The following is a 27,502-nucleotide window of genomic DNA, read 5'->3' on the forward strand; positions in this document are numbered from 1 at the left end:
TAATGGAACACCTAAACTAACACCAACTCCTACCAGTGCTTTACAGTATTCTTCCTCTTGCTGAATAGTTTAATTTCTTCTGCTGTGACTTGGGAGTGTTTTATAGTGGAATCAGGCAGTCAAATCCTTCTGTTCCCTTAATTATCTCTGCCCTGTCAGCTACATCACTGAAAAACAAGTTACGATTAAACAATTCAGATACCCATAAACACTAGGCTGCGATAATATAATGTCCTGTGTTCCTGGCTTTATGGAAAGAGCGGTTTCAGGGAGGTTTAAAAAAATTTAAATAAGCCCAGCACTTTTAAATGTCTGAAAATCTAAAGCTATCTTAACTATTCTTCAATATCTTAATCATTCTGTGGAATCATGATCTGGTATAATGGCCATTTTAAGTGAAAGGTTTGCTGCTCTGCACAGTTGCTACTTCCTATTAATTGTGAATTAAAGTATAATTTAGCATGGCTGTATGCCAGCATGACAAGTAAAATTTGCAGACACTAACTCCGGTTGAATAGGGGGAAAAGCACTTAAAGATGCCTTCAAGTAATAGAAAGTCACTCACCAAGCTGTACTTTAAAACTAATAGCAGAGCTTCAAGTTGACAAACTGACATGGATTAAGAACAGAACTGTTGAAACAAAAAGAAAAGTGCCTGCTTTCTAAATCTTACAGGGCAAAAGTGATGCTTGGTTATCATTCTGTTTATTAGCATGCACTTTGGAGAGTTCGGGGCAGGTCTGGATACACACTCAGTCCATTTTATGCTGCACGTTACTGAAAACACATTCGGCATAAATAATTATATAAATGCTTTGTCTGAAACTTAAGATTCCAAGATGCCACATGGTTTTCAACTTTATGGCTGCTTGGTCTTTAGAACAGAAATAGACAATGGATGGATGAATTTGGCAACCCTGATAAGAAGCCATCACTTAGAATTACACGCTGGAGGTAAGAGTGAACATCTTCTAGCTTCAGATCCATGGAACTGCGTGGCCAGTCACGCTGGCTGGAAACCCCATGCTTATGTTAGCAGTCAGCTGTCATAGAAGGGGGCAAGAAAGGGCAGAGGAGTGGGAAGAGTGCTCACTTGGAGCTGGAAAGACCTTGATATAAAATAAAAGTATGCAGTCAAAAAACGAATGCTCTGGTATTTTCAATTAAAGGGCTGGGCACCTCTCAGATGGAATTTGGGGCATGAGAGGAGACTCACAAACAGAAGACATGGTGAGGAACCAACAAGAAACAATGTGTTCGAAGTTTTGAGGAATTACTGTATGGAGTGTAGTAGTAAGCAAAGAGTACTAAGAATGTTCCTATACTGCTTTTTGATAAACCCATTTTCTGATCACGTGTGTCATTCACCCCAGCATTTCTCCCTATTTTTCACTAGTGTCACTTCATCGTTGTTACTGGAGTTATACTAGGATGAAACTGGAGCAATGCAGTGGAGAATAAGGCCCCGTGTGTCTATATTGTATTTTCTGGGCTAGATGGCCCCATCCTGCATGGAGCAGAGTGCCTTCAACTTCCACTGAAGTGACAATGCTCTGCACTTTGCTAGATAGGGCCCTTAGATTGTATGTTCCTTGTGATGCTACATCTCACTGATGGTGGATCTGATATGCGCTTCAGGCTTAATTACACTTTTTAAAAATGATTAATTTACCCAGGAAAGCTCAGCTCAGACAGCAGCTGCTTTTCAGTCAGATCCCATCCCCCACTCTTCTACTCACCTTCCAGTGGGCTGAGAGGAGCACAAGGACTTCCATGTGACTTACCAAAAGAAACCATACTTGTTTAATTGCTTGGATTGGAACAGAGAATTTTCCTACTTGCCAGCTCTTTACTTGATCTTAGTGCCTCCAGCAGTTTTCCCTTAGCGCAAGTGTCTGAACTAAGCTAATGCCCACTGGAGACCATGGGGCCTGGAGCTGTGGCAGTGAACACAAACCCCCTAGAGGAACAGCATTCTGTTATGTAAGTTCTGACAAACTCCCAGATGTGTACTCTATTATACAGGACTATGGACTAAAGGCAGTTCCATTCTTCTCCATTTGGCCTGCAGCTGTCTGGGGTAATGTTTAAATTAACTGAGAGTTCATACCTCGAAGAGAAGGATATATATGATTCAGCAGAAGCTACTGAGGTATAACAATAGACATAGAAATAAACCAGGTACCACCAACACAGTGTAAGTCAGCGTGTTAGAAAGGAGTCAAAGGGGAACACAACAGGGCCAGCAAGGAGTCACATTGTGAGCATGAGAACTCACGATAGGGCAAAACAGGTCAGCAGACTTGACATGGCATTAGAAGGCACCCTTAGAACAAGCCAGCAGTAAAGCCTGGAGTGTAGGGTTCTTGGGCCAGGCTCCCTGGGCAGTAGGAATTGCATTCTAACAACCTATTTCAAAAACTGTACACAGGTGGTAGGTGTCACACTGAGATAAATTACCTGCTTTTTGCAGCTGAACAGATGGGTATGGAAGAGAAGTTTTAGTCTGTTAATTCCCAGCAATAACTAGTAAAGGCGTTCTTGGGATTACTTTTCTAAAACCATACACCTGTCGATACCCTGCGCTTCTGTCATGAACTGCCCGGTATCACGGATACGCTACAAAAAAATTAAGTAAGGGTCTGAATGGCTCAGGAGACTGGTATTAAGCTGCTCACTTCCAGGTTCTTTATTTGAATCCAGCCCAGGCTGGAAGTGACCAAAAGTTGTTCCCAGCTACTGTGTGATGTGTTATTAAAATGAAATGGCAAGACTCAGTAGATGTGTTCTCATCACAAAAACCACCACAACCGACAACCTTATTGGTAGCAACAGCAGAGGCCAAAGACTGAATGAATAATTAATGGATGTTATTCTAGCACCAATTCCCACTTAATTTTATACAGAAAACTCAAAGGAAACAGATCTTTTAACTTACAAAAAAAACCTCCAAAAACCAATACAAAATGAATGCGACCCAGGGACTTACCCTTCTATGCAACAACATGAAAAGAGTGCACGCAAGACAGTGAAGTCTGCAGGGCGTGAAATTAAAAATTTCACACAGATACAATGAAGTAATGATACAACGTTACAACCTTGGCACAAAAATCTTCTGGTTTGAGTAAAGTCAGTGTCATGTGACGTTACGGTTTGTGCCCCAGTAGAAATGGCTTGCTGCTGAAAAGTCTGTATAACAAAACATAAAGAGATGAAACAAGGGAATGTTTGGACAGCTAAAGGGGGGGGGGGGAGGCATTTCTTAGGTACCTATCACTGTCGTATCTAATTGCCATGTGTCAAGGCTGCTTCCCCACTCTGAACTTTAGGGTACAGATGTGGGGGCCTGCATGAAAACTTTTATGCTTTACTACCAGCTTAGATCTGGTCCACTGCCACCACTCCCAATGTGCTAATTCCCTTCCCTGGGTAGCCTTGAGAGACTCTTCACCAATTCCCTGGTGAATACAGATCCAAACCCCTTGGATCTTAAAACAAGGAGAAATTAACCATCCCCCTCCTTTCTCCCACCAACTCCTGGTGGATCAAGATCCAACCCCCTTGGATCTAAAAACAAGGAAAATCAATCAGGTTCTTAAAAAGAAGGCTTTTAATTAAAGAAAAAGGTAAAAATCATCTCTGTAAAATCAGGATGGAAAATAACTTTACAGGGTATTCAAACTTAAAAAGCCCAGAGGACCCCCCTCTAGCCTTAGGTTTAAAGTTACAGCAAACAGAGATAAACACTCTAGCAAAAAGGTACATTTACAAGTTGAGAAAACAAAGATAAAAACTAACACGCCTTGCCTGGATGTTTATTTACACGTTTGAAATACGAGAGACTTGTTCAGAAAGATTTGGAGAGCCTGGATTGATGTCTGGTCCCTCTCAGTCCCAAGAGCAAACAACCACCAAAACAAAGAGCACAAACAAAAGCCTTCCCCCCACCAAGATTTGAAAGTATCTTGTCCCCTTATTGGTCCTTTGGATCAGGTGTCAGCCAGGTTACCTGAGCTTCTTAACCCTTTACAGGTAAAAGGATTTTGGAGTCTCTGGCCAGGAGGGATTTTATAGTACTGTACACAGGACAGCTGTGTTATGACACCATGTTATACTGAAGAAATGGCACCCTACTCTCTCACATCTGGAAATCTAGGAGGTAAGATATGATTGGGGAACAAGTAAAAGGAGATTTGGTCCTAAGGGTCTTGAGGTTTGGGGTCTCTCTCATCAGACTAGCGTGCTATTTTGACTCTGAATCCTTCAAGTCTACCAAAAATGGCGCGGGAGTGTAGTTTTCAAGTTCCACGGGTATGCATGAGAATAAGGATATGCCCAACAATTACAAAGCATCAAGGAAGAGCTGGGATGCAAGGCGCTTGGGGTGATGCTTAGCAATCCTTGCAGGAACCGCTTCACCAGCCACAGGTCAGAAAGGAAATGAATGCTGGAACACTGAGGATACCCTAGTTTCCTTAACTGAGACAGTGCCCCCTGTTGGAACAAACCGCTCAGTACCTTGAGCTCCCAGAGAGTTCCCAATAGATCCACGTGTAGGCACGTGGGTTCAAGAGTGGTTCTGGTGCAACACTGAATTATCAGTCAACGTGCACAGTGTAGAAAGGATTTTATTTCCAACAGTGAGAAAAATGCTTCCAAAGTCACAAATTGTAAAGCTGCTCGTACGTTATGTTTCAGAGATATCTGATAGATTGACAGACACACAAACACCCTTCAAAATACATTCATGGCTCTGAATTGTAAGGAATAAAATTGGAATTCAGCACTACCACTCAGCTGAAAGCAGTATCTCTTGATCACAGGCACAGGAAGTTACACACACAAGTACTACTGGCAATGTGAGTTGTGTGCAGAACTCACTCTTCTGGAAATTTACCTGAAAAAGTCAGTCCAACAGTGCAAAGGTCATTTCTGACATGGCATGTTTCACCCTACTGATCTGAGACGGAACACATGGTGAAACATACAGAAGAATGTGACTTACTTTTGCCTTTTACACACTTAATAAAATCGTCAAGTCTTCAGCTTATTACATTTTTAAAAATTTTACTCATTTCATTCCAGTAATTTCATTAGGTTACAGTTCTACATCTTTATTAAAAAAATAATCAAAATTGAAATGTTTCAATAAACCCAATTTTGGTTTTAAGTAGTAAAAGATGATTCAATGCAGATTAAGCAGAAATGAAAGTTAAAAGTATAATAGTATTAGAGTCTTTGAGAACCTTTCCTTAAAGATTCCCTAAACACACAGGAAATATTATAAGTGACTTTGGAATTCTGCTTTTTAATTTATTGATTTTACAAAAACAAATGTAAACTATTCAATACATATACATTTTAGGAGGCTGGTCTCACTAACCATTTTAGACATGTTTACATTAATATAAAGTCCTTTAAAATGTATGAATAGTAAGAGCCACCGGAGAAAGAAAAATGTAAGATACTACGCTAGTTAAAAAACACAAAGATACTCAGTGTCAGGCAGAAACTAAACAATCACAGATAAAAGCCATTTTTAGTAAATTGCTTTCTTTTCCTTTATATTTGTGCTTCCAAGTCACCATAGTGTTTCCAGAGCAGTCAAAGTAAAAACAATAGTTTTACTTTTTCTTTGTGACCTTCAGTAAAAATGTACCGACTGATCAGAATCATAAAATACATCTGAATTATTATTATATAAACCTCAGAACTGACAAGGATAGAGAAGCTTGTATGTTACACTGAGTAATCTAAGTTCCAGAAATAATGAGATAAACCAGTGTCTGCGATTAAACATGGAATGTGTGATATCGGGGGAAGGAGGGGATATTTTGTTTTGCTTAAGAAGCTCAACTGAATACTGATGAGATAACTTGAGAACCCCAGTCACAGTGTGTGACAAAAACAAATTTACCCAAGAGTGTATGTTTTTGAACAGGACCATCTGATTTAGGAAGAGAAACAGAAATCAGTCACATCCTGTGGTGGAAATTGATGGATTCAGCTTAAACAAAGAATAACCACAAGTTGACATAACAAATCTCCTTGCCACAGCTGGAGGTGGGGTTAAAGGAGACTATGCTCTCATCTCTTCCTAAAGTTCCCTTCAAATTTGTACCAAGCATTGGAAGACATATTGTATGATTCAATCCTCAAGAAACACTGGAAGCATCTAATATAAAGATTTAACTACCTTAAACAGTTCTCCAGATTTGCAGCATGCTATGCAATGCAATGTTGTCATGACTAATAGCAGATGTTTGAGTGTGCAAAGATGCATTCTTCATATCTATTTCCCTATCTTTTTCTTGAAGAGGTGGAGCCTGAGTCTCTTGTCATTAGCCCTAGTGTAACTTCATTTTCTTCAGTGACGTGATTCCCGATACGCACCATTGTCAGCACATGGTGCTTTAGATTTTGATTTTTTCACATCAGAGACGTCTGTCCCAAGAACATTAAGAGATGAATGCACATTTCCCCAAATATTCTCCGTTCTACTAAGAACCATAGACAAAGACTGAGGATACACTAACTAAAGGAAATACAACCAGACAGAAACTAAACTTACAAAAAAAAAAAAAAAAAAAAAAAACACTCCCTTCCTTCCCCCCCAAAAAAACTTTGTTTTAAAGTTAAGAGGATGGACAATTTCTCCTGATTTAGACACTATCATATTTCCTACAATCTCTATTGGGGAGGATTTTGTCCTTATGACAAAAGGATTATGTCCTTTGTCCATCAACACTTGGCCTGGATTATTCAAGTAACTAAAATCACCCACTTTTATTCATTCATTGCTTCAAGGCATCTGTAGTTGCCCAGGCAAGTATCAAAGAAAATGACCTAATAGAACACATGACAACCTATGGAAAAGGAAAGCTTAATGCTTTATCTTACTTGCTAAGGAAACAGGAATGTTTTTCAAAGGGACACTATTAAGGGCCCAAAAGCAAGCTATTCCGCTGGTTAGGAAAGATAGAAAATGTGGCAAAAGACCACCTTGGCTTAACCACGAGATCTTGCACGATCTAAAAAATAAAAAGGAGTCATATAAAAAATGGAAACTAGGACAGATTACAAAGGATGAATATAGGCAAACAACACAGGAATGCAGGGGCAAGATTAGAAAGGCAAAGGCACAAAATGAGCTCAAACTAGCTACGGGAATAAAAGGAAACAAGAAGACTTTTTATCAATACATTAGAAGCAAGAGGAAGACCAAAGACAGGGTAGGCCCACTGCTTAGTGAAGAGGGAGAAACAGTAACAGGAAACTTGGAAATGGCAGAGATGCTTAATGACTTCTTTGTTTCGGTCTTCACCGAGAAGTCTGAAGGAATGCCTAACATAGTGAATGCTAATGGGAAGGGGGTAGGTTTAGCGGATAAAATAAAAAAAGAACAAGTTAAAAATCACTTAGAAAAGTTAGATGCCTGCAAGTCACCCGGGCCTGATGAAATGCATCCTAGAATACTCAAGGAGCTAATAGAGGAGGTATCTGAGCCTCTAGCTATTATCTTTGGAAAGTCATGGGAGACGGGAGAGATTCCAGAAGACTGGAAAAGGGCAAATATAGTGCCCATCTATAAAAAGGGAACTAAAAACAACCCAGGTAACTACAGACCAGTTAGTTTAACTTCTGTGCCAGGGAAGATAATGGAGCAAGTAATTAAGGAAATCATCTGCCAACACTTGGAAGGTGGTAAGGTGATAGGGAATAGCCAGCATGGATTTGTGAAGAACAAATCATGTCAAACCAATCTGATAGCTTTCTTTGATAGGATAACGAGCCTTGTGGATAAGGGTGAAGCGGTGGATGTGGTATACCTAGACTTTAGTAAGGCATTTGATACAGTCTCGCATGATATTCTTATCGATAAACTAGGCAAATACAAATTAGATGGGGCTACTATAAGGTGGGTGCATAACTGGCTGGATAATCGTACTCAGAGAGTTGTTATTAATGGTTCCCAATCCTGCTGGAAAGGCGTAACGAGTGGAGTACCGCAGGGGTCTGTTTTGGGACCGGCTCTGTTCAATATCTTCATCAACGACTTAGATATTGGCATAGAAAGTACGCTTATTAAGTTTGCGGATGATACCAAACTGGGAGGGATTGCAACTACTTTGGAGGACAGGGTCATAATTCAAAATGATCTGGACAAATTGGAGAAATGGTCTGAGTTAAACAGGATGAAGTTTAACAAAGACAAATGCAAAGTGCTCCACTTAGGAAGGAAAAATCAATTTCACACATACAGAATGGGAAAAGACTGTCTAGGAAGGAGTACGGCAGAAAGGGATCTAGGGGTTATAGTGGACCACAAGCTAAATATGAGTCAACAGTGTGATGCTGTTGCAAACAAAGCAAACATGATTCTGGGATGCATTAACAGGTGTGTTGTGAGCAAGACACGAGAAGTCATTCTTCCGCTCTACTCTGCTCTGGTTAGGCCTCAGCTGGAGTATTGTGTCCAGTTCTGGGCGCCGCATTTTAAAAAAGATGTGGAGAAACTGGAAAGGGTCCAAAGAAGAGCAACAAGAATGATTAAAGGTCTTGAGAACATGACCTATGAAGGAAGGCTGAAAGAATTGGGTTTGTTTAGTTTGGAAAAGAGAAGACTGAGAGGGGACATGATAGCAGTTTTCAGGTATATAAAAGGGTGTCATAAGGAGGAGGGAGAGAACTTGTTCACCTTAGCCTCTAAGGATAGAACCAGAAACAATGGGTTTAAACTGCAGCAAGGGAGGTCTAGATTGGACATTAGGAAAAAGTTCCTAACTGTCAGGGTGGTTAAACACTGGAACAAATTGCCTAGGGAGGTTGTGGAATCTCCGTCTCTGGAGATATTTAAGGGTAGGTTAGATAAATGTCTACTAGGGATGGTCTAGGCAGTATTTGGTCCTGCCATGCGGGCAGGGGACTGGACTCGATGACCTCTCGAGGTCCCTTCCAGTCCTAGAATCTATGAATCTATGAATCTATGAATCTATGAATGTCTCCCTCATAAGAGCAATCAAATGACAAGGGGCTAATGTGGCCAAATAAAAGCACATGCAAAACTCATCCTTACAAAAACAAAACAAATGCCTACCCCAGAAAAATCTCCATTACAGTAGAACCTCAGAGTTACGAACACCAGAGTTACGAACTGACCAGTCAATCACACGCCTCATTTGGAACCGGAAGCATGCAATCAGGCAGCAGCAGAGACAAAAATAAATAAATAAGTAAAAAGCAAGTACAGTGTTAAAACATACTACTAAAAAATAAAAATAAAGGGAAAGCAGCATTTTTCTGTATAGTAGAAGTTTCAAAGCTGTATTAAAATCAATGTTCAGTTGTAAACTTTTGAAAGAACAATCAAAGTTTTGTTCAGAGTTACGAACAACCTCCATTCCCGAGGGGTTCGTAACTCTGAAGTTCTCCTGTACATAACTCCACCCCTTATTAAAGCATAGTTTTGCCCCAGTCTTGATGTCACAACTGGGTGGAAAGGGATAGAGGGAACCACAATGGGCAACACCTCTGTGTACTCCCTGCATCATAAGCAGCAACCATTGGCCATCAGCATATTTCTATAATCAGACCTCAAAATTTCCTCTGCGGCTTTGTGGGTCCCAGCTAATGAGAACACCTGGTGGTAGAGAAGGGACCAGTGGCCATCTCAAGCAGCAGTGGAAACATTGCCTTCACTTCAAACTCTGTCATTCCCACCCACCAATGGTGTCACTCTTGGGAGGGGCTTGCCACAGCAGGGGCAACTCCCACCTCTCTCTCAGACCTCCTTTGTTAACATCATCAAGTTTGTTCTGGTAGCCCTGGACATAATCAGGATCAGGGCCTTTTGTGATAGGTGCTGTACACACGCACCCTCTCTCTTCACCAAAGAGCTCACTATCTAAGAATCCATTAGAACCCAATGATTCATAACAGGAAAAATTACTTGTGCTTCTTTTACATCATTCCTGTGGTCATGCTGCATTTAGACTAGCCCTGCCTTCATACTGACCAATTCGTAATTAAAATATGATAAAGGAAGTCAAAGTACAAATATGAGCTTAGTTGTGGTGCCTCTATTCAAAAGAGAGAGAAACTAAGTATGGTAATGTGTAATTTACTGTCTGGTTGATGTGGGGTTTGGGGATTTCAAGAGATAAGAACAGAGCAAAATGGTGCATCACCAGGTCAGCAATCTCCCCTCCCCGCGAATTTCCTTGGGAAAGGTATTGCTATCCATGGCAAATTATTTTTATTACAAAGTTAGAACACTTCTCCTGTAAGGATGGCAGGAGCAGTGAGTCCAGACCGGAATAGGCAGGGGACACACTCTCTTTTGGGCATCACCTAACAGCTGCAGATCCCAAGGGCCCTTGCTACCCAGCTAAATGGGGGAGGAAGAGTAGGCTCTCTCAGGAGCACAGCCAGACCGTAGGGGCAAAATCTCCTCCCCCTGATAGGAGCATCTTTCACAGACCTTTGAACATGAGTGATATTTAGCTTGAGCTCCTCCTGCACAATCTTTCACTGCTGGCCTTCTAAATGCAAGATGACAGAATGCAATTGAAAAAAGCATGGAGGATCCACCAAGCAATAACAAAGGAGTGGCCACTGTGCTAGGAGAACCGAGAGAGGACATTGTCATAAGCAGCCAAAGAAGGATGAGGTGTAGTGAAAGAGGGAATGATTGACAATGCCAGAGCAGCGGAGAGGTCAAGGAGGAGGAGGATGGAGTAGCGGCCTTAAGATTTGTCCAAGAAGAGACTGCGAGAAACCTAGATGAGAGCAGTTTCAGTAGAGTGAAGTGAGTGAGGATCCAGAATGCCATTGCAGGAGAGGAACTTGAGCCAGAAAAGGCAGTGAAGGAAAGAAGAAAGATGGGACAGTAACTGGAGAGGCAGCCATTGCTTAGGAATGGGGCTTTTTGATGATGGGGGAGAGTAGAACATGGAGAGGAGCCAGAGGACAGGGAGTACTTCTCTTTGTTTCATTGTTCTAAGTCTCTAGTGGTTTGGTTACACACACAAATGGGAAGTAGACTGAAACCACTTTCACCTTTGACCTAACATGGGATTTGGCGCGAGTAGGAAAGGCCAGTGCAAGAAACATACAGTGCATAAGAATGGTGTCATCTTAAGAAGCAGACCTAAAGGGTTAAGTCAGCTTTGTAATATTATTTATACTCTACTTTCCTTTGCTTATTATTACTTTCAAACCATAATCAACTTATTGTCACACCACTGAGTGATGGAAACCTTGCCAGCTACTTCAAAAATTGACAAGGTTTCTGTAGCACGGAACAATCCCAAAAGACATTTCCCCTCATTTTAATATACAATCCTGTCAGATCCACACAGCTGAATAGGTGGAAAACGTTTAAGGAATATGCAGCTGTAATAGTCCTCCCCCAACTAGTCAAGTTTGGAATAAAAGACGATCAAAAAAACTTGACGATCCAGTGCTAGATTAATGCAAATATCTGCCTGTTTGCCAGTGTACTTTTTGATTAAACTGGCATACATCAAGTACAATTAGAAAGGTTATTTATAACTAAGAAATACATAATTCTGCATTTTGATGAGGGTGACAATTACAGCCGACAGTTACTAATTAACATTAATCCTTTTGCACTGGGAGTCAGAATTTCCTGGTGTGATTTTCGTTGTCTGCAATGGACACAACAAAACTGCCATCACCAAGCCGTTGTCAGGACCCTTTGGTGCAAGCAAGTGTTCTCTGTACTCATAACAAAAATAATAAAGTCTCTGTTCATGTTTGAAATTCGATAACCTCAGGTATATGTACCTAATACCATTTCACAATTAAGCTGGTGACTACAGCATTAAATATAATTAAGCATGGCATTTTCATGGTTAAACCCGATTCCAGGGTCTCCCAAGAGTATGTTTCCTAGGATGAAGGCTGTTTTCAGTCCCAGGTCACAAATCTCCCAGTGTTTAACTTGTTTTCTTATTCCAATTTTAGGTTCTCGTCTACGTTTATCTGGCCTGGGGAGTTTAAAGATTTTAGCCACACTAATAAACACTGCAGATGTAGAGTGGTCTTCCCCGTCTCCATCATTTTCAGAAGCAGCATGGTGGTGCAAATACTGAAGATGCATATCAGTTTGCTACAGCAGCATCTCTAAGATGTGGCAAAAATCAGTTCATTTTTTCCCTTTACCTATTAAACCAGGAACATTTTGGTTTTGAAAACCTTCCAATGCCAACCTTCCAAAAGCGCTTGGTTCCTTTGCCTGATTTTTTTAAATTAACACCCCCTAATGTCCCCAAACATAATTTTACACCATACAAATTGTTGACCTAATCAGATTTTTCCATCTCCATGATTCAATAAAAGACAAAAACAGATTTTGTATGCATGCATTATCAAGAGGCAAGTTATCAGCATTACAATCTCAGCCACTGCCTTTTCAGGCAAATCCAACAGAAAATTCACTTATGGCCCCTTTTCCAACTGCTTTGAAACAGAAGTAGAAACATGGTCCAAATCTAGTCCAGGTCAGAATTTGTGTTTCAACATAGTTCATCCATTCCATAAGGCCCCTGAATAAAGAGTGTCAAGGTGCTTACCATCTGGGTCGACTGATTGGGTTGGGATCAATGTGGATACAAATAAATGAGATGGCAGAAAAGGAGCACTGCAAGCTCTAAGTAAAGTAAACCACAATGTACTACTTACAAAGTGTTGTAATTTTCACATTTATTTTGTGAGCATGAAATAGATGGGTTATTTCTACATACAGAGGTGCCCAACTAAAATCAAGATAAGTGATATTAATGTCCTATGGCCAGTATTATTGAACCTCGAAAGCAATAAACTATGAGTCGATAAATATTACATTTGCAACATAGTTAACATTCTTCTACTGTCTCTGGCACTTATTACACATTGTAACCGCAAGTCTACAATACATTATTCATATTTGGGGTGTCACTGAATGATGGATTGCTGTAAGAGAGGCTGTCCTTTAAATAAATCAACAAATAAAAATGCAAATGTTAACATTTTCAGCCACAACTTTTTCCATCTTGAATGGGGAATGAAAATTTCACATTATATCGACAGCCAGCAGAGAGAACAATTAACAGCCTACACTGTGAATAAGAGAGATTAATTTGCCAACGTCTGGTTTTATCACTCGCATATGCAACTATATTGGACTTTTCGTGCTGTTAGCTCTCCTCGGGGAACAGAGAAAACTTGTCTCCTATCATGTTCGCCACGTCATTCACCGCCCCTCTCCACACACCCTCTTAATTCCTTAAAATGTTTGTAAGTTAGGCATGGAGTGCAAGATGTTTTTTCTCCTTTTGAATCTTAAATTGTGTCTGATACCAGGAAAAAAACATTTCCTTTCCTTCAGAAGTTTTTGCTTCTACAAGATCTCTATAGAAGGAAGAACTTAGCACAGAATAACATTTTAAGAGCATAAACACATTTAGGCATCCATGACACTTGCATCTCAAAAGCAGCTACTGTATATGCAAAGTTAATGCTTTCTCACATCAGTGTTTTATTTATAAGTATTCAGGATAATGGATCGACTGTAGAGCATGCCAATGTGCACTGTTAAAAATACTCTGTGCATTACATTTGACATCAAATATTAATTTGCTGCAACATCCCTGAATACTCATCTTCCTCATGTGAGATATGTTGGGCAATTGGGTAAGTAATTATGTTTTTAAAATCCTCCCAAACACAAATTAACACAATGTAATCTGTTGGTAAAATTCCAAAAGGCCTTTGTGGTCTAACTGATAATAGTATAGATGGGTTGTTATTTAATATACACGTTGCAGAAACTTTTAGACATTGAAATAAAAGTGATTTAAAAGGAACTCAACTCCAAAAACATACATTCAGTTAGCATTAAAGGCCTGATTTAAAGCTGCAGCTAGAAAATTTAGGATTAATACTAAACCTCCAGGTTATCACCCAATCTCTTAAATTCATCTGACTGTACCTAAACTCAGCAGAAATAATGTTACTTAGTTGCCGTGAGAGAGAAAGAGACTCCGATTCTGTTCAAAACCTCCTAGCTTCTTTTGGGGTTTGACTGGTCGGCACAGTCTTAGGCCTCACCAAGTCAGGCCCCGACACTGCATCTGCCTGGGGAAACACCCCTGAGCCTTCACAGTGCCCCCAAAGGCTTCAGTGGGGATCTGTGCGGATGAAGGAGTTTTCTGCACAGAGCTAGCTGCACAACTGGTGTGTCTGAGGAAAGTGTCTGACTTTATATTTTCACTTATAACCATTATATCCGTATTTTGCAACAGGCCATTTGTTTTGCTCAGCTCAGAGGTCTGTTATATCAGAGCTGAGGCCTAGTTACTGTAGAACCTTCTTGAATCCCTTCACTTAGGCCTTGTCTACACTACAGTTCTGTTGACAGAAGTCAGCGTGGAGAGCTCACAGTGCATCTTCCCACTTGACTATGGCGGCTCCATGCAGAAAACGCTCTGCTGCTTGGAGCCCACCTGAATTGCTGGATTTGTTGGCACTGTGGGAAGAGGCCGTGCACTCCCAGTTCTGCTCCAGCCGTAAGAACTTTGATAGCTATAGTCAGATTTCTCATGGCATGTTGGATAAGGGCTATGAACGGGACACACATAAGTGCCGTGTGAAGATAAAGTAGCTCAGTTGGGCGTACCAGAAGGCAAGGGAGTCAAACCACCACTCTGTGCTGGGCCGAAGACCTGCCGCTTCTATAAGGAGCTTGACACCATCCTCAGCGGTGACTCCACCTCCACTGCCAAGAGCCCCGTGGATACTTTGGCGAGGCTGGAGACAGTGGACTCAACCCCGAGAATGAAGTCATGGACAAGGAGGTCGAGTTGAAAGACTATGTAGAACACACGGCAGAGTCGTCTGGTGGTACTGCGAGTCAGGACCTTTTTTTTAATTGCAGGACCACAAGTGCCTGCAATACCATAGAGAAGTAACCCTTTCTATTAATGTACTCTGTCGCAAGATGGTCCGAGGCCAAATCTGGGATATACATGCAATCAATCACCCCGCCACAGTTAGGGAATCCCATTGCTGCAAAGCCATCCACTATTTCATGCACATTGCCAAGAGTCACAGTCCTTCGTAGGAGGATGCGATTAATGGCTCTGCACACTTGCATTAATGCAGTCCCAGCAGTGGACTACCTGATTTCAAACTGATTCGTGACCGACCGGTAGCAGTCTGGAGTTGCTAGCTTCCACACAGCAATTGCCATGCGCTTCTCCACCGAGAGGACAGATCTCATTTTGGTGTCCAGTGCCGGGGAGAGCTCTGCACACAGTTCCAGCAAGATGCCTTTCCGCATCCAAAAGTTCTGCAGCCACTGCTCCTCATCCCAAACCTGCAGAACGATGCGATCCCACCACTCAGTGCTTGTTTCCCAAGCCCAAAAGCAACAGTCCACCGTGTGCAACTGCTCTGTGAGTGCCAAAAATAACCTGATGTTTTTCCCCACCTCACACAGCAGGTCAGGGACTTCTGATTCCAGTTCAGATTGGGTGCTCATTATACACTGCATGACCAGACCTGATGTTTTCATAACAGTGACCACAAAAATAGAAAGCCGTGCAGGATCCATCCTTTCGGACAGAGATGGCAGGTGCACAGTAAACAAGGGTAATAGAAAAATGTCGCGAAACACAGTCAGAAGCCCGTGGAATGATGGGGGAGAGGAAGGTGATCAGGAACAATCAACATGGATTCACCAAGGGCAAGTCATGCCTGACTAACCTGATAGTCTTCTATGATGAGATAACTGGCTCTGTGAATATGGGAAAAGTGGTGGACATGATATATCCTGACATTAGCAAAGCTTTTGATACGGTCTCCCACAGTATTCTTGCCAGCAAGTTAAAAAAGTATGGATTGGATGAATGGACTATGAGGTGGATAGAAAGCTGGCTAGATCATCGGGCTCAACGGGTAGTGATCAACGGCTCGATGTCTAGTTGGCAGCTGGTATCAAGCAGAGTGCCCCAGGGGTCATTCCTGGGGCCGGTTTTATTCAACATCTTCATTAATGATCTGGATGATGGGATGGATTGCACCCTCAGCAAGTTTGCAGATGACACTAAGCTGGAGGGAGAGATAGATACGCTGGAGGGTAGGGATAGGGTCCAGAGTGGTCTAGACAAATTGGAGGATTGCACCAAAAGAAATCTGATGAGGTTCAACATGGACAAGTGCAGAGTCCTGCACTTAGGACCGAAGAATCCCATGCACTGCTACAGGCTGAGATCTGACTGGCTAAGTGGCAGTTATGCAGAAAAGGATCTGGAGATTACAGTGGACGAGAAGTTGGATATGAGTCAACAGTGTGCCCTTCCTGCCAAGAAGGCTAACGACATATTGGGCTGTATTAGTAGGAGCACTGCCAGCAGATCGAGGGAAGTGATTATTCCCCTCTGTGATAAATGAAGTGTGGGGAGATAGCTCCCTTTGATGGACACCCAGCCAGCCAGCAAGCTGTAAAATCCCTCTTAGTAGCTGTTCTCTACTTGCTTTACCTGTAAAGGGTTAAAAAGTTCCCCAGGTAAAGAAAAAAAAAACTGGGCACCTGACCAAAAGAGCCAATGGGAAGGTAGAACTTTTTAAAAATTGGGAAAGAAACTTTCCCTTCCTCTGTTGTTCTCCGGAGAAGGAGACACGGAGCAGCAATGCTATAAGCAGGATTCCTGCGTAAAGCTTGAACCTAAGGCTTGTGGACTCCTCTGTGCTAACCCCAGATGCTTTTGTTTGCTTGTAACCTTTAAACTAACCCGCAAGAAAGCTATTTTTGGGTGCTTAATTTTTGGAATTGCTCTTTTAAAATCTAGCAAAAGCCTAAGTTCCAAAGATGTTGTTTAATTAGCTGGTGGTAACAGCTGATTTCTTTTTCTTTTCTTTCTCAGCTCTTCCCTGGAGAGAGGATGAAAGGCTTGAGGGTACCCACAGGAAGGAATTCCCAAGTGCGCCTTCCTGGGTTCTCAAAGGGGTTCTGCGCTTGGGTGGTGGCAGCATCTACCCATCCAAGGTCAGAGAGAAGCTGTAATGTTGGGAGTTTACTACCAGCCTGGAGTGGCCAGTATTAATTTTTAAAATCCTTGCGGGCCCTCACCTTCTGCACTCAAAGTGCCAGAGTGTGGATTCAGCCTTGACACCTTCTATTCGGCACTGGTGAGGCCACATCTGGAGAGTCCAGTGGAGGGCAATGAAAATGATTAGGGGCCTAGGGTACCTGACTTAGGAGAAGCTGAGGGAACTGGACTTACTTAGTCTGCAGAAGAGAAGAGTGAGGGGGGATTTGATAGCAGCCTTCAACTACCTGAAGGGGGTTTCCAAAGAAGATGGAGCTCGGCTGTTCTCAGTGGTGGCAGATGACAGAACAAGTAGTAATGGTCTCAAGTTGCAGTGGGGGAGGTTTAGGTTGGATATTAGGAAAAAATTATTTCACTAGGAGGGTTGTGAAGCACTGGAATGGGTTACCTAGAAAGGTGGTGGAATCTGCCCCCTTAGATGTTTTTAAGGTCCGGCTTGACAAAGCCCTGACTGGGATGATTTAGTTGGTGCTGGGTCCTGCTTTGAGCAGGGGGTTGGACTAGATGACCTCCTGAAGTCTCTTCCAACCCTAAATTTCTATGATTCTATGGGATGGAAAAAACTACATCACGGGACATTGAGCACGCACCCATGATACACTGTGATCCATTCCACCTTCCCACAACTCTTAGCTGCAGAAGGTGGCGAATAGCACAGTGGGATAACTACCCACAGTGCACTGTTCTCTCTGTTGATGCTAGAGCACCAACTACGGCTGCGCCCTGCCGACAGAAGGAGCATTGTGTGACTATGCACAAGCTATGTAATTATACTAGTTTTTGATTGTTGGCGTAACACGCAACAACAAAACTTGTGTAGTGTAGACAACACTTTAGTGGGAAATGTAAAATTAGGATTATGATATGAGGTTTAAAAAGGTCATAGTCTCTATTGCAAGGCTTCCTTCCCTACTGACATTTCCTTGTAGGTCACAGCCAAAAATACTGTCTTGCCTCTGGAAAACAAGAAGGGAGTGAGGGGGGTGAACAGATTCTGCAATCACTCCTGGCCACCTGAGAGGATGATGCTCTATAGCAGGCAAAGAAATTATGCTCTTAGGACAGGAACAGGGTTCACTCTTCTTCCAATAAGGCTACTAGCCCTTTGTTAGAGTCTGTCCAATCTGAACCTTGGCTCTGGGTTTGCAATGAAAGCCGAGCCTGCATCAACCAGGGTTTAAAAACTTCAGGATATGCAATGGAAAAGCTTCCCATACCTGCTGTGACATTTGCACAGATGCAGACATCTGACTTGCAAGTAGTTTAAATTTCACACACCATGCTGTGCCGTGGCAGGCAGGCATGCATGTGAACTACTTTCCAATGTCAATATCTCAGATACCGAAATAGGGTCCATCTAATACCCCTTAAAAGTAGCTTATTAATGTTCATTCTGGAAGACAAATCTTGGGCATCTAGAATTAAGACTACTAAGCATCTCAAAACACAACACCTCTATTTCTAACACCTACAGCCAGTTTTACTCCACCCTTTTTGCTCCAGGGGTGATTCATTCACAGTGAAGGCAGGAAGTAGTAGCACTCTGTCTTCTCAGGAGAGGTAGATTTAACACCCAATGAGGGCTCCACTGGAACACCGCCAAGAGAGGCTACAGAACCAGCACATCTTCTAGCCACCCTAGCCAGGCCTACTTATCCAACCAGCGTCCCTCACTTTCTGTGCTAGCACCCTTGTGCCCCTCACTGGCAGGGAGGTTGCAGACACTTTTTAACACCTTGTTCCTGGCAGATTTTCTACTGCTGCTGTTCTATGGAAGGATTTCTGCTAGTTAGGGCTGGCATAAACCTGAACTGAATCTAGCCCCTATTAGTTTAAATAGTGAAAAGTAATTAGATTACATCTACTGCAGATTAATTAAATATGTTCCTAGGCTCAGGCTTTGTACAGCAAGTTTCAGTCCCAAGAAAACTGTTGTAGTTAAACTTAATCTCCCAAATTGTGGATTATAAAAAACATGCTGACAGACCCTTAACTTTAGTGGCACAAAAGAGCTATAATTCTCAATATTGATTAATTTAGTGAGCTTGTAATCATTCAGTGATAAATTTAGACTATGCATGCAGGTTTTTTGATGAAGAATAAGATCAGCTTTAGGCCTCCACAGAAACACTTGTCCACTTACCATTTTCAATTAGAGAAGCCCATGAGTAAGGAAAAGCACAACATGGCTGTTTAACCTGGTCAATTACACTTACACACAGTACCAACAGAGAGAGAGAAAAGGAAAGATCATCCAGAAGCCTGGAATTTGTCAGATTTTTTTATTCCCTAATATGATGATTGACTAATCAGATTTATTTGACTGATCACTTCCTGTATGTGACAATTTTTAATGTTATATCTCAATGATTATTTTATGCTCCCATGCGGTTAGTATGGGCTTTCTGTTTTTTTCAATCAGATTCCTTTTTCTGTATGACTTGATTTCTACAGTTTTCTTACACCTTCTCCTCTTTGCTTGTAGGGGAGGAGTTTCAGCCTTGTTTCTAAACTGTCACTAGAAAATACCCAACAAGATCTCACAGACACTCATTAGACAATGCTGGCTTCTGAAGATAATGCTTTATTGCAGCTTTGTGCTTTTTTGTTTGTTTAAACATGTAGTTGTGGAAAACAGAACCCTTCCATCTATCTAGGTTTTATATCCTTCCAGAAATATCATCCTTTTTTTTTTCCCCAAAAGAAACAAATGTTGTTTATGTTACTGAAATAAGTACAAATTTGTAATATTAATAATGGTTTTTCGCCTATTATATATCACAAGTTTCCTCAGAAGATAGAAATAAACTGCCAGCCTCTGCCAAGAATGTAGGGATGATAGAGAACTTGGTCCATTGGGTTAAAAAAATTATTAAACCCTGATTCAACTGCCAAGCCCTTTAGTTTCTTCAAGTAATTTGTAACTCTTCTTGTGAACTGTGTCCTATATTTTAGTCACCAGTTGCACAGAGCAATCAAACTAGTATTCTATAACATTGTATAATCCTATATTACCATACACTGACTCAACTAGTTTAACTAAAGATTTTGTTGACACAAAGTGTAAGGGCGGGGTCATGTTGGTTTTTTTTTTTTTTTTAAATACTCATGACTAGAATTGTAATCCCTCAAAAAGGCAAAGTTGTTTTTCAGTCCAATAAGGGTAACAACAATTCTGCTTTCTTCTTTGGAATAAGAGCGATAATGCTGCTCTCCCAAAGCCTGCATAGCTGATGTATAGTATCACCAGAAATTGCTGACTTAATGTGATTTTGTAGCTTGTCATTAAACATAAAATATCATTTGTACAAAATATTTTAAAAGAAATGTCATTTGATAAAATATGGGGGAAAATATGAGGGGGAGGGGGATTAAAATCTTCAAGTGGATTTAAAACCGAACCAGGGTTAATGCCATCCCTTTAAACTATTTACAAATGTATTTAATGTGTCAGGACTTGGAACTTAAAATACTTTCCGTTCAAAATCTAAGTAAAATTTAAATGTTAGAACTTGGCATATTCCTGCTTTTCTTATTCTAACAAGCAATTTAAGGCTTACCATAAATGTCAAAGGACATGGCAGTTTTTAGTTTATATTATCCAGCTCGCGTTAACATGAAATATCACAGAAACTCAGCCACTTCACTGCATCTTGGGGAATATGATGGTTGCCTTTGCAGAATCTTAAACCAGAGATTACCCAGCAGCTTACCGTGATGTGTCATGCTGGATTGGTGATGTGGCTGTGGTTACAAGCTCTTTTCTGCTGCCTGTCAGTACAGGAGATGTAGCTGCATCCTTTCTAGATCCTGACGCTGTCCCTGTGGAAAGGAGAAGAGGCAATCAAGCTGGGTATTAGAGGCTCGGAAGTTTTGGACAGCTCCTTCACTGTTTGCATTATTACATAACACAAGGCCCCAAAGTTGTGCCACTCTTCAGGGTACTGTATATACAGTGAGACCGCAACCAAAGGATGTGTTACCGGTTGACAGGTGCTGTGAACAGAATACATTTCAGGATCATGCTGAATGATATTTTCATAATATGCCATCCATTGCAGTCTGTACATTACTACCATGTTTCCAAAGTTTGACAGACTTCCATTGCCATCATGGCTTGGAATGTCCACCGTACCAATTTTAGTTTAAAAGCTGCAGCTCTCATGAGCTTCCACAAGAAGTTACATTTCCCTTGTCTTCTCCAAGGGAAATGTAACTTCTTTAAGTATCACCATAAGAATATATGAATCCAAAACCCCAAAACTCTTGGTCTGTCCCTCTCTCCTTCCCTCCCAAAAAAGTAATAACATTTTGCGCTTAGCTTGCTGCAATGCCTTTCATTAGAGCACCACAAACAATGATTAACGCCTCACAGAACCTTTGTGAAGTTGGTAAGGATTATGGGTAAGGATGATTTCTAAATGGGCAAATTGAAGTTAAGTGACTTGTCTGAGGCTGCACAGAAAGTCGGTGGCAGAGCTAGGAATATACATAACAGGCTATTGGACTAGATGGACCACTGGTCTAATCCAGTATGGCAATTCCTGTACATTCTGAGTGCCACTCCCCTGCTCTCATCACTAAACACTACCTAATCGAACATTAAATGTGTGACAACCAAGTGCCAGCAAAAATTAGAAGCTTGACTATTAAGTATCATCAGCATTGTGCCTAAGTATCTTAGAGCTTTCTGAATAATTGGTAATATTCCCTGTCATGTATGCTGAAATCATAGTGAGAAATCAATGATGGATTTCAGCTAATACTGAATTTCCATAGTTTTCTGGATGCCAGTGAGACTCAACGTTATTTGAAAATATACTGAGGGTTCAAATACACACACACACACACACACACACACACACACAATCAAGTCCTATCGTAAGAACAATTGAATTAGTGTTTTGGTGGTGGCTTAAAAAAGAATAAAGTTCCTCCAGCTTCACTCTACTACACTGTGTGTTAGCATTGAGTGGAAAGAAAACAGATAATTACTGCTCAAGGAATTCTTAAAATTACCATGGCAATGCATGTTAACCAGGTGCCCCTAGCAACTTGGGACCACCATCCCTGGCCAAAGGTGCATCCACAAAAAAAGACTGGGGACCTCTTGCTTGCCCTTGTTGAATAAAACATATTTAGAATGCCTTTCTATTCCATGCGGAAATAGGGCCTTCATCACTGCCTTCCATCTTTGCTGGTCTACTGCTGCAGTCTTGGTGTCTTCCAATGTCATTCTGATAGCTTTCACTTTTGCTTCTACCGTGTCATCCCAGGTTATCCTTAGTCTATCTCATCATTTCTTGTCCTGGTAGTTTCAGCTCAATACCTGTCTCTCCTTCATGTATGTCCTAGCCATCTCTATTTTTGTTCCATAATTTCCTGTCCTATCCGTTTCTGTTTCGTCCTCCTCCAGAGTTCTTTGTGATTTCTTCTGACTACCTGATATTAAGGATTTGTCTAAAGCAGCTATTTATAAAAATGTGGAGTTTAGAGAGTAAGGTCTTAATAAGCCTCCAAGTTTCAGTACCATATAGTAAGACTGACTTTACAATTGTGTTAAATATTCGAAGTTTAGTTTGAAGGGCAAGATTTCTATTTCTCTAACTTGGCTTTAGAGCTACAAAGGCATGTCTGGCTTTCATGATTTTGGCTTTAATCTCTCCAGCTGTTCCACCAAGGTATGTCAAATATCAAACCTCTTCTATGTCAGTCCCAGAAAGCATTGTTAAGACCGCAGAACAGGGACATACAATGGACTTCCACACAGAAGTTAGAGAATTCTGACTCTGCAGATGGCACCAAATAGCTATCCCATACCCATAGAGACATGCATGCTGAAACAAATGATCTCCAAACCTATGCACAATTAGTAGGCTTGAAAATCAAACATGAGAAAACAAATCATGTGAATCAGCAGACAAGAAGAAAAACTTCACAGAATAGTGGCACAAGAGTATTAGATTTTGAGAAAGTAACACTGAAACCCAATGAATGTGGGAGAAAGTATTAATATCTCAGTGTAGGAGAAGGTTGAAGCATTTTAGTCTCACTGCATAACAAGGATAGTGATGCCTGTAGTCAAACAGTTATGAAATGATAAAGTACCTGCTCTTGACAATATTTCACCAGAACTGCTAAAGAATGGAAGCTCGGATTTAGTTCACTGGCTCCATAGTTCTCTTAAAAGTTTAGGAAACCTGCCACATTCCAGAATATTGGAAAAGGGGTTGCATCATTCCTTTTTCAAAAAGGAGAGCAATCAGCTTGCTCAAATTATAGGGGAATATCACCACTGTCAGTCCCAGAGAAGGTGTTTATGATCATTCTACTGAACTGACTGAAATATTGTATCAACCCAAAAATGAGAGACAACCAGTGCGGTTTCCATACAGGTCGATTTACAATCCATGCTATATACGTTCTGTAGAATGTTATTGAAAAACGACTAGAGCGACAAGAGGAAGTTAACATTGCATTTATAGGCCTTTGCAGCTGCCTTTGGCTCCAATCAATCAATCAGCTCTGTGGATACTACTATGCCAGTTTGCAGTGCCTGCGGATTTAGTGTGCTTAGTGGAGGAACTGTATTGCGGTTCACTTAGATGTATGAGGTCAACAGTTGTATTACAAACTGGTTTTCAGTAAAATCAGGAGTACACCAAGGAATGAGTTCTCTCACCTACTTTATTTAAGGTTGTAATAGACTGTCTGATGACAAAACCGATTGAGGCCAAAGTCGAACATGTGAGATTTACAGATTCATCTCAAATATGAGGAAGACATTAACTTACTTGGAGAGACTACTGACCAACTACAGCTAATGCTGGAAGAGCTCTTAAAAACTGCAGAATCTATGGGATTTAAGATCAATGGTGATAAAACCAAAGCTATACAGACATACCTCCTATAAAATGGAAACCAATGACCTGCCAGCACTGCATGTAGATGACAAGGACAGTAAATGGCTGAATAGCTTTATCTATCTGGTTGACAGCAGGAGGGTTTATATCCAAAGGAAGTCACACGTTGGATCAGTCTCATATCAATGGCATTTCAGCACTTCAAAGCACATCTGCTTGGGCTGTGGGATGTCTGGGTGACAACTAAGATACAAGCATCCAAGGAGCAAGTGATGATGACTATTATATGGGGCAGAAACATGGCCATTAAAAACAGCTGAGGAGAGGAAACTAAACAGATTTCAGTGTAAAAAATTATGATGTATTCTTAACATTTGGTTTGATTTTGTCACAAACAAGGAGAAGTTAAGATGATCCTGTCAATTTACAGCCTTGCACCAGTTGAGAACAAGATGACTGCAATGGTGCATGTCCAATGTGCAGAAGAAGATACGGTTTTACAGAAGGCTTATAGAGCTGAGGTCAAAGGAAGTGAAGCATGAGGCTGACTATGAATGAGGTTGGAAAATGCAGTTTTGAGGGATGTAGGAAGCCTACATCCTTCTGTATAGACTCTTGCTGAAGGAAGAAAACTTGCAGGGACTGCTCAAGATGGAAGTCCATTCTACAAACCACTGTGGCTACATCATAGCCATGTGAATCTGCTGCCACTGCTGCATTCAAGGTGTATTAGACTAACTGCACTGAAAAAGAAAAATACAGAGAAACAGAGGTCATTGTAGGTGCATGTGTTCGCCACATGCACCGGTGCTAGAAATTTTTCCGTCAGTGGTATCCGTAGGGGACCGGCTCTGGCACCCTCTGGAGTGACGCGTGTATGCACCAGTATAAGGGGCATCGCCGGCTCCCCCCACCCTCAGTTCATTCTTGCCGGAAACTCCGACAGTGGGGAAGGAGGGCGGGTCATGGAATGAACATGAGCAACACATCTCGAAGAACAACAGTTACGAAAAGGTAACTGTCTTTTTTTTCTTCGAATGCTTGCTCATGTCCATTCCATTGTAGGTGACTCCCAAGCAGTACCACCGGAGGTGGGTAGGAGTTCATGGACGTGTTGATTGCAACACAGCTCTGCCGAAGCCAGCGTCATCTCTGGCCTGCTGAGTGATGGTGTAATGGGTTGTGAACGTGTGTTCCGAAGACCACGTTGCAGCCCTGCAGATGTCCTGGAGAGGGACATGCGCTAGGAAGGCAGCCGAAGATGCCTGAGCCCTAGTCGAGTGAGCCTTCACTATCAGTGGAGGCACAGCCTGCGCCAACTCGTAAGATGTATGGATGCAGGTGGTGATCCAATTCAAAATCCTCTGAGAAGACACCGGAAGGCCCTTCATCCTGTCAGCGATTGCAGTAAAGAGCTGGGTCGATCTGTGGAAGGGCTTGGTGTGCTCCAGATAGAACGACAGGGCACACCAGACATCCAGAGTATGCAGCCGCCTCTCCTCATTGGTCACGTGCAGCTTCAGATAGAACACCGGGAGGAAGATACCCTGGTTGACCTAGAAATGCAACACCACCTTAGGCAGGAAAGCCAAATGGGGCTGCAGCTGGACCTTGTCTTTGTAGAACACTGTGTATAATGGCTCTGATGTGAGGGCTTTGATCTCGGATACATGCCTCGCTGAGGTAATTGCTACAAGGAATGCAACCTTCCACGACAGATGGGAAAGGGATCAAGAAGCCCTGGGACTCCAAGGGGGAACCCATGAGCCTGGAGAGGACTGGGTTGATGTCCCATTGTTAGACCCGCAATAGAGGTTTTTCTACGGGATGGGGAGCAGGCAGATACTGGACACAGCGTTGGTATACAATACTTTAAATGCTCTTTATTGATTACAAAACAAACCTTACTTACTTTACATTTACATCCCAAACATCTATACCAGAGTCCAAAGGTCAGAATGGTCCCAATGGCCAGTCGAGATTTCTTTTGATCATTAGATTATAAGATGCGGGGAGCCGGCGAAAATCATATCTATATCCACACGGGGCTTTGGATTAATAAATGACTTCGATTTGCAGAAGTCAGTTCATTTATAGTTCATTTTGTTGCATCATCAGTTTTTTGCCTTTGTTTATTAGGCCTTTTACTCACACAATTTTAAAGAGACAATTCTGTGCAGGCCGCCATGATCCCAGGTGTGCCATTTCATCCAATTCTTATACAATTTTATATTAGTCCAGCTGGTGTTGTTTCCTTTTCTGCTGATTTTCCGTATTTTTCTCAGAACATAACAAGATTGTTTTTGCACAAACAGTTCTAATAGTCCTTGACCTTAAGTTCTTGCTTTGGTTGCCAGCACATATTTATGTCAAGCATGCGTCATTCATACCAGGCCTCAATGACCTATAACATATTACATGGATATATGAATCACAATGTATATTGATGTGTGTGTGTGTGTGTGTGTGTGTGTGTGTGTGTGTGTGTGTGTGTGTATATATATATATATATATATATATATATATATATACACACACACCAACATTCCCCCTCTTGAGACCTGATTAATGCCATTAATTATTGTATTACTTTATAATTTTGCAAGCAATTAAATTTTATATATCACTTGCTCCAAAACTTCTTGCTTTTTTATTCGGCAGTATAAACATAGCATAATAAAGGTTAACAAAATTATTAATGCAAATAATATTACAATAGGATGTAGCATAAAATATAGAACAGCTGTGACACTAGGAGACCATTCTTTAAAAATAGAATACCAATGAGAAATTGCTAATTTTTTTCAAAAAATTAATATTTGGCCATTGTGGATTAAAATGTTTATTTTTTCTGTTTTTTTTTTTCATTTTGTCACACGAACAGTCGAATGTATTTTTTTTTATTTATACCTTTATTCTAGAGGTGCTTTCATATATATATTTATGTACCCCTAATTTTTTTCAATATTTAAAAAACATAAAAGCCAAGAGCCAGATTTATATCCTTTTTGAATTATGAGGATTCTTAATACTGAATCCATGGCCATTATTCCATATTTTAAATACTTACACTAACCTTTTTATCTTCGCTCAAGCTCCGGTATTATTTTTTTTTTCTAAAATATTACGCACACAACACAATTTTTTTTACTACCCCACTCTCTACCTTTTTTCTTTGCATTTTTTTGATTATTTATTAGTACATTTTCCATTTTACTTATTTATATCTACTTCCCTTAATTTCAAATACCTCCAAGCGATATTTCAAATTATATTTCCTTATTTTGATTATTTCACCTTCTACCTCCTTGGGGTGGGGTGTTTTGTCCTTTACCATGGCCTTTTTTTTTTTTTTTTTACGGTATTCTGATTTATAAACACTCTCATTTGAATATGTTATTGCTTTAATAAAAGGTCCTTTGGGTTTTAATTCTTTTACCTGGCTTTCCCCTTCTATTATTTGTTGGCATACTATCCAGTGCTCCAGTGCATCCATAACAGTTAACTTCTCATCCCTCATTCCCT

The 27,502-nt window shown here is 41.1% G+C and overlaps 1 protein-coding gene across 3 annotated transcripts in view; it reads right to left on the minus strand.

Moving 5' to 3' along the window:
• KIAA1328 (KIAA1328 ortholog) overlaps positions 1 to 27,502 on the minus strand; it is a 252,969-nt gene that overhangs the window by 18,934 nt on the left and 206,533 nt on the right. For all 3 annotated transcript variants that reach the window (XM_054032608.1, XM_054032606.1, XM_054032605.1), the window contains one exon: positions 20,828 to 20,936. In XM_054032608.1, the coding sequence (XP_053888583.1) occupies positions 20,828 to 20,936 (109 nt within the window). The remainder of the gene's footprint in view (positions 1 to 20,827; positions 20,937 to 27,502) is intronic.

The sequence above is a fragment of the Malaclemys terrapin genome, chromosome 6 (genome assembly GCF_027887155.1).
Source record: "Malaclemys terrapin pileata isolate rMalTer1 chromosome 6, rMalTer1.hap1, whole genome shotgun sequence".
Classification (NCBI taxonomy): domain Eukaryota; kingdom Metazoa; phylum Chordata; order Testudines; family Emydidae; genus Malaclemys; species Malaclemys terrapin.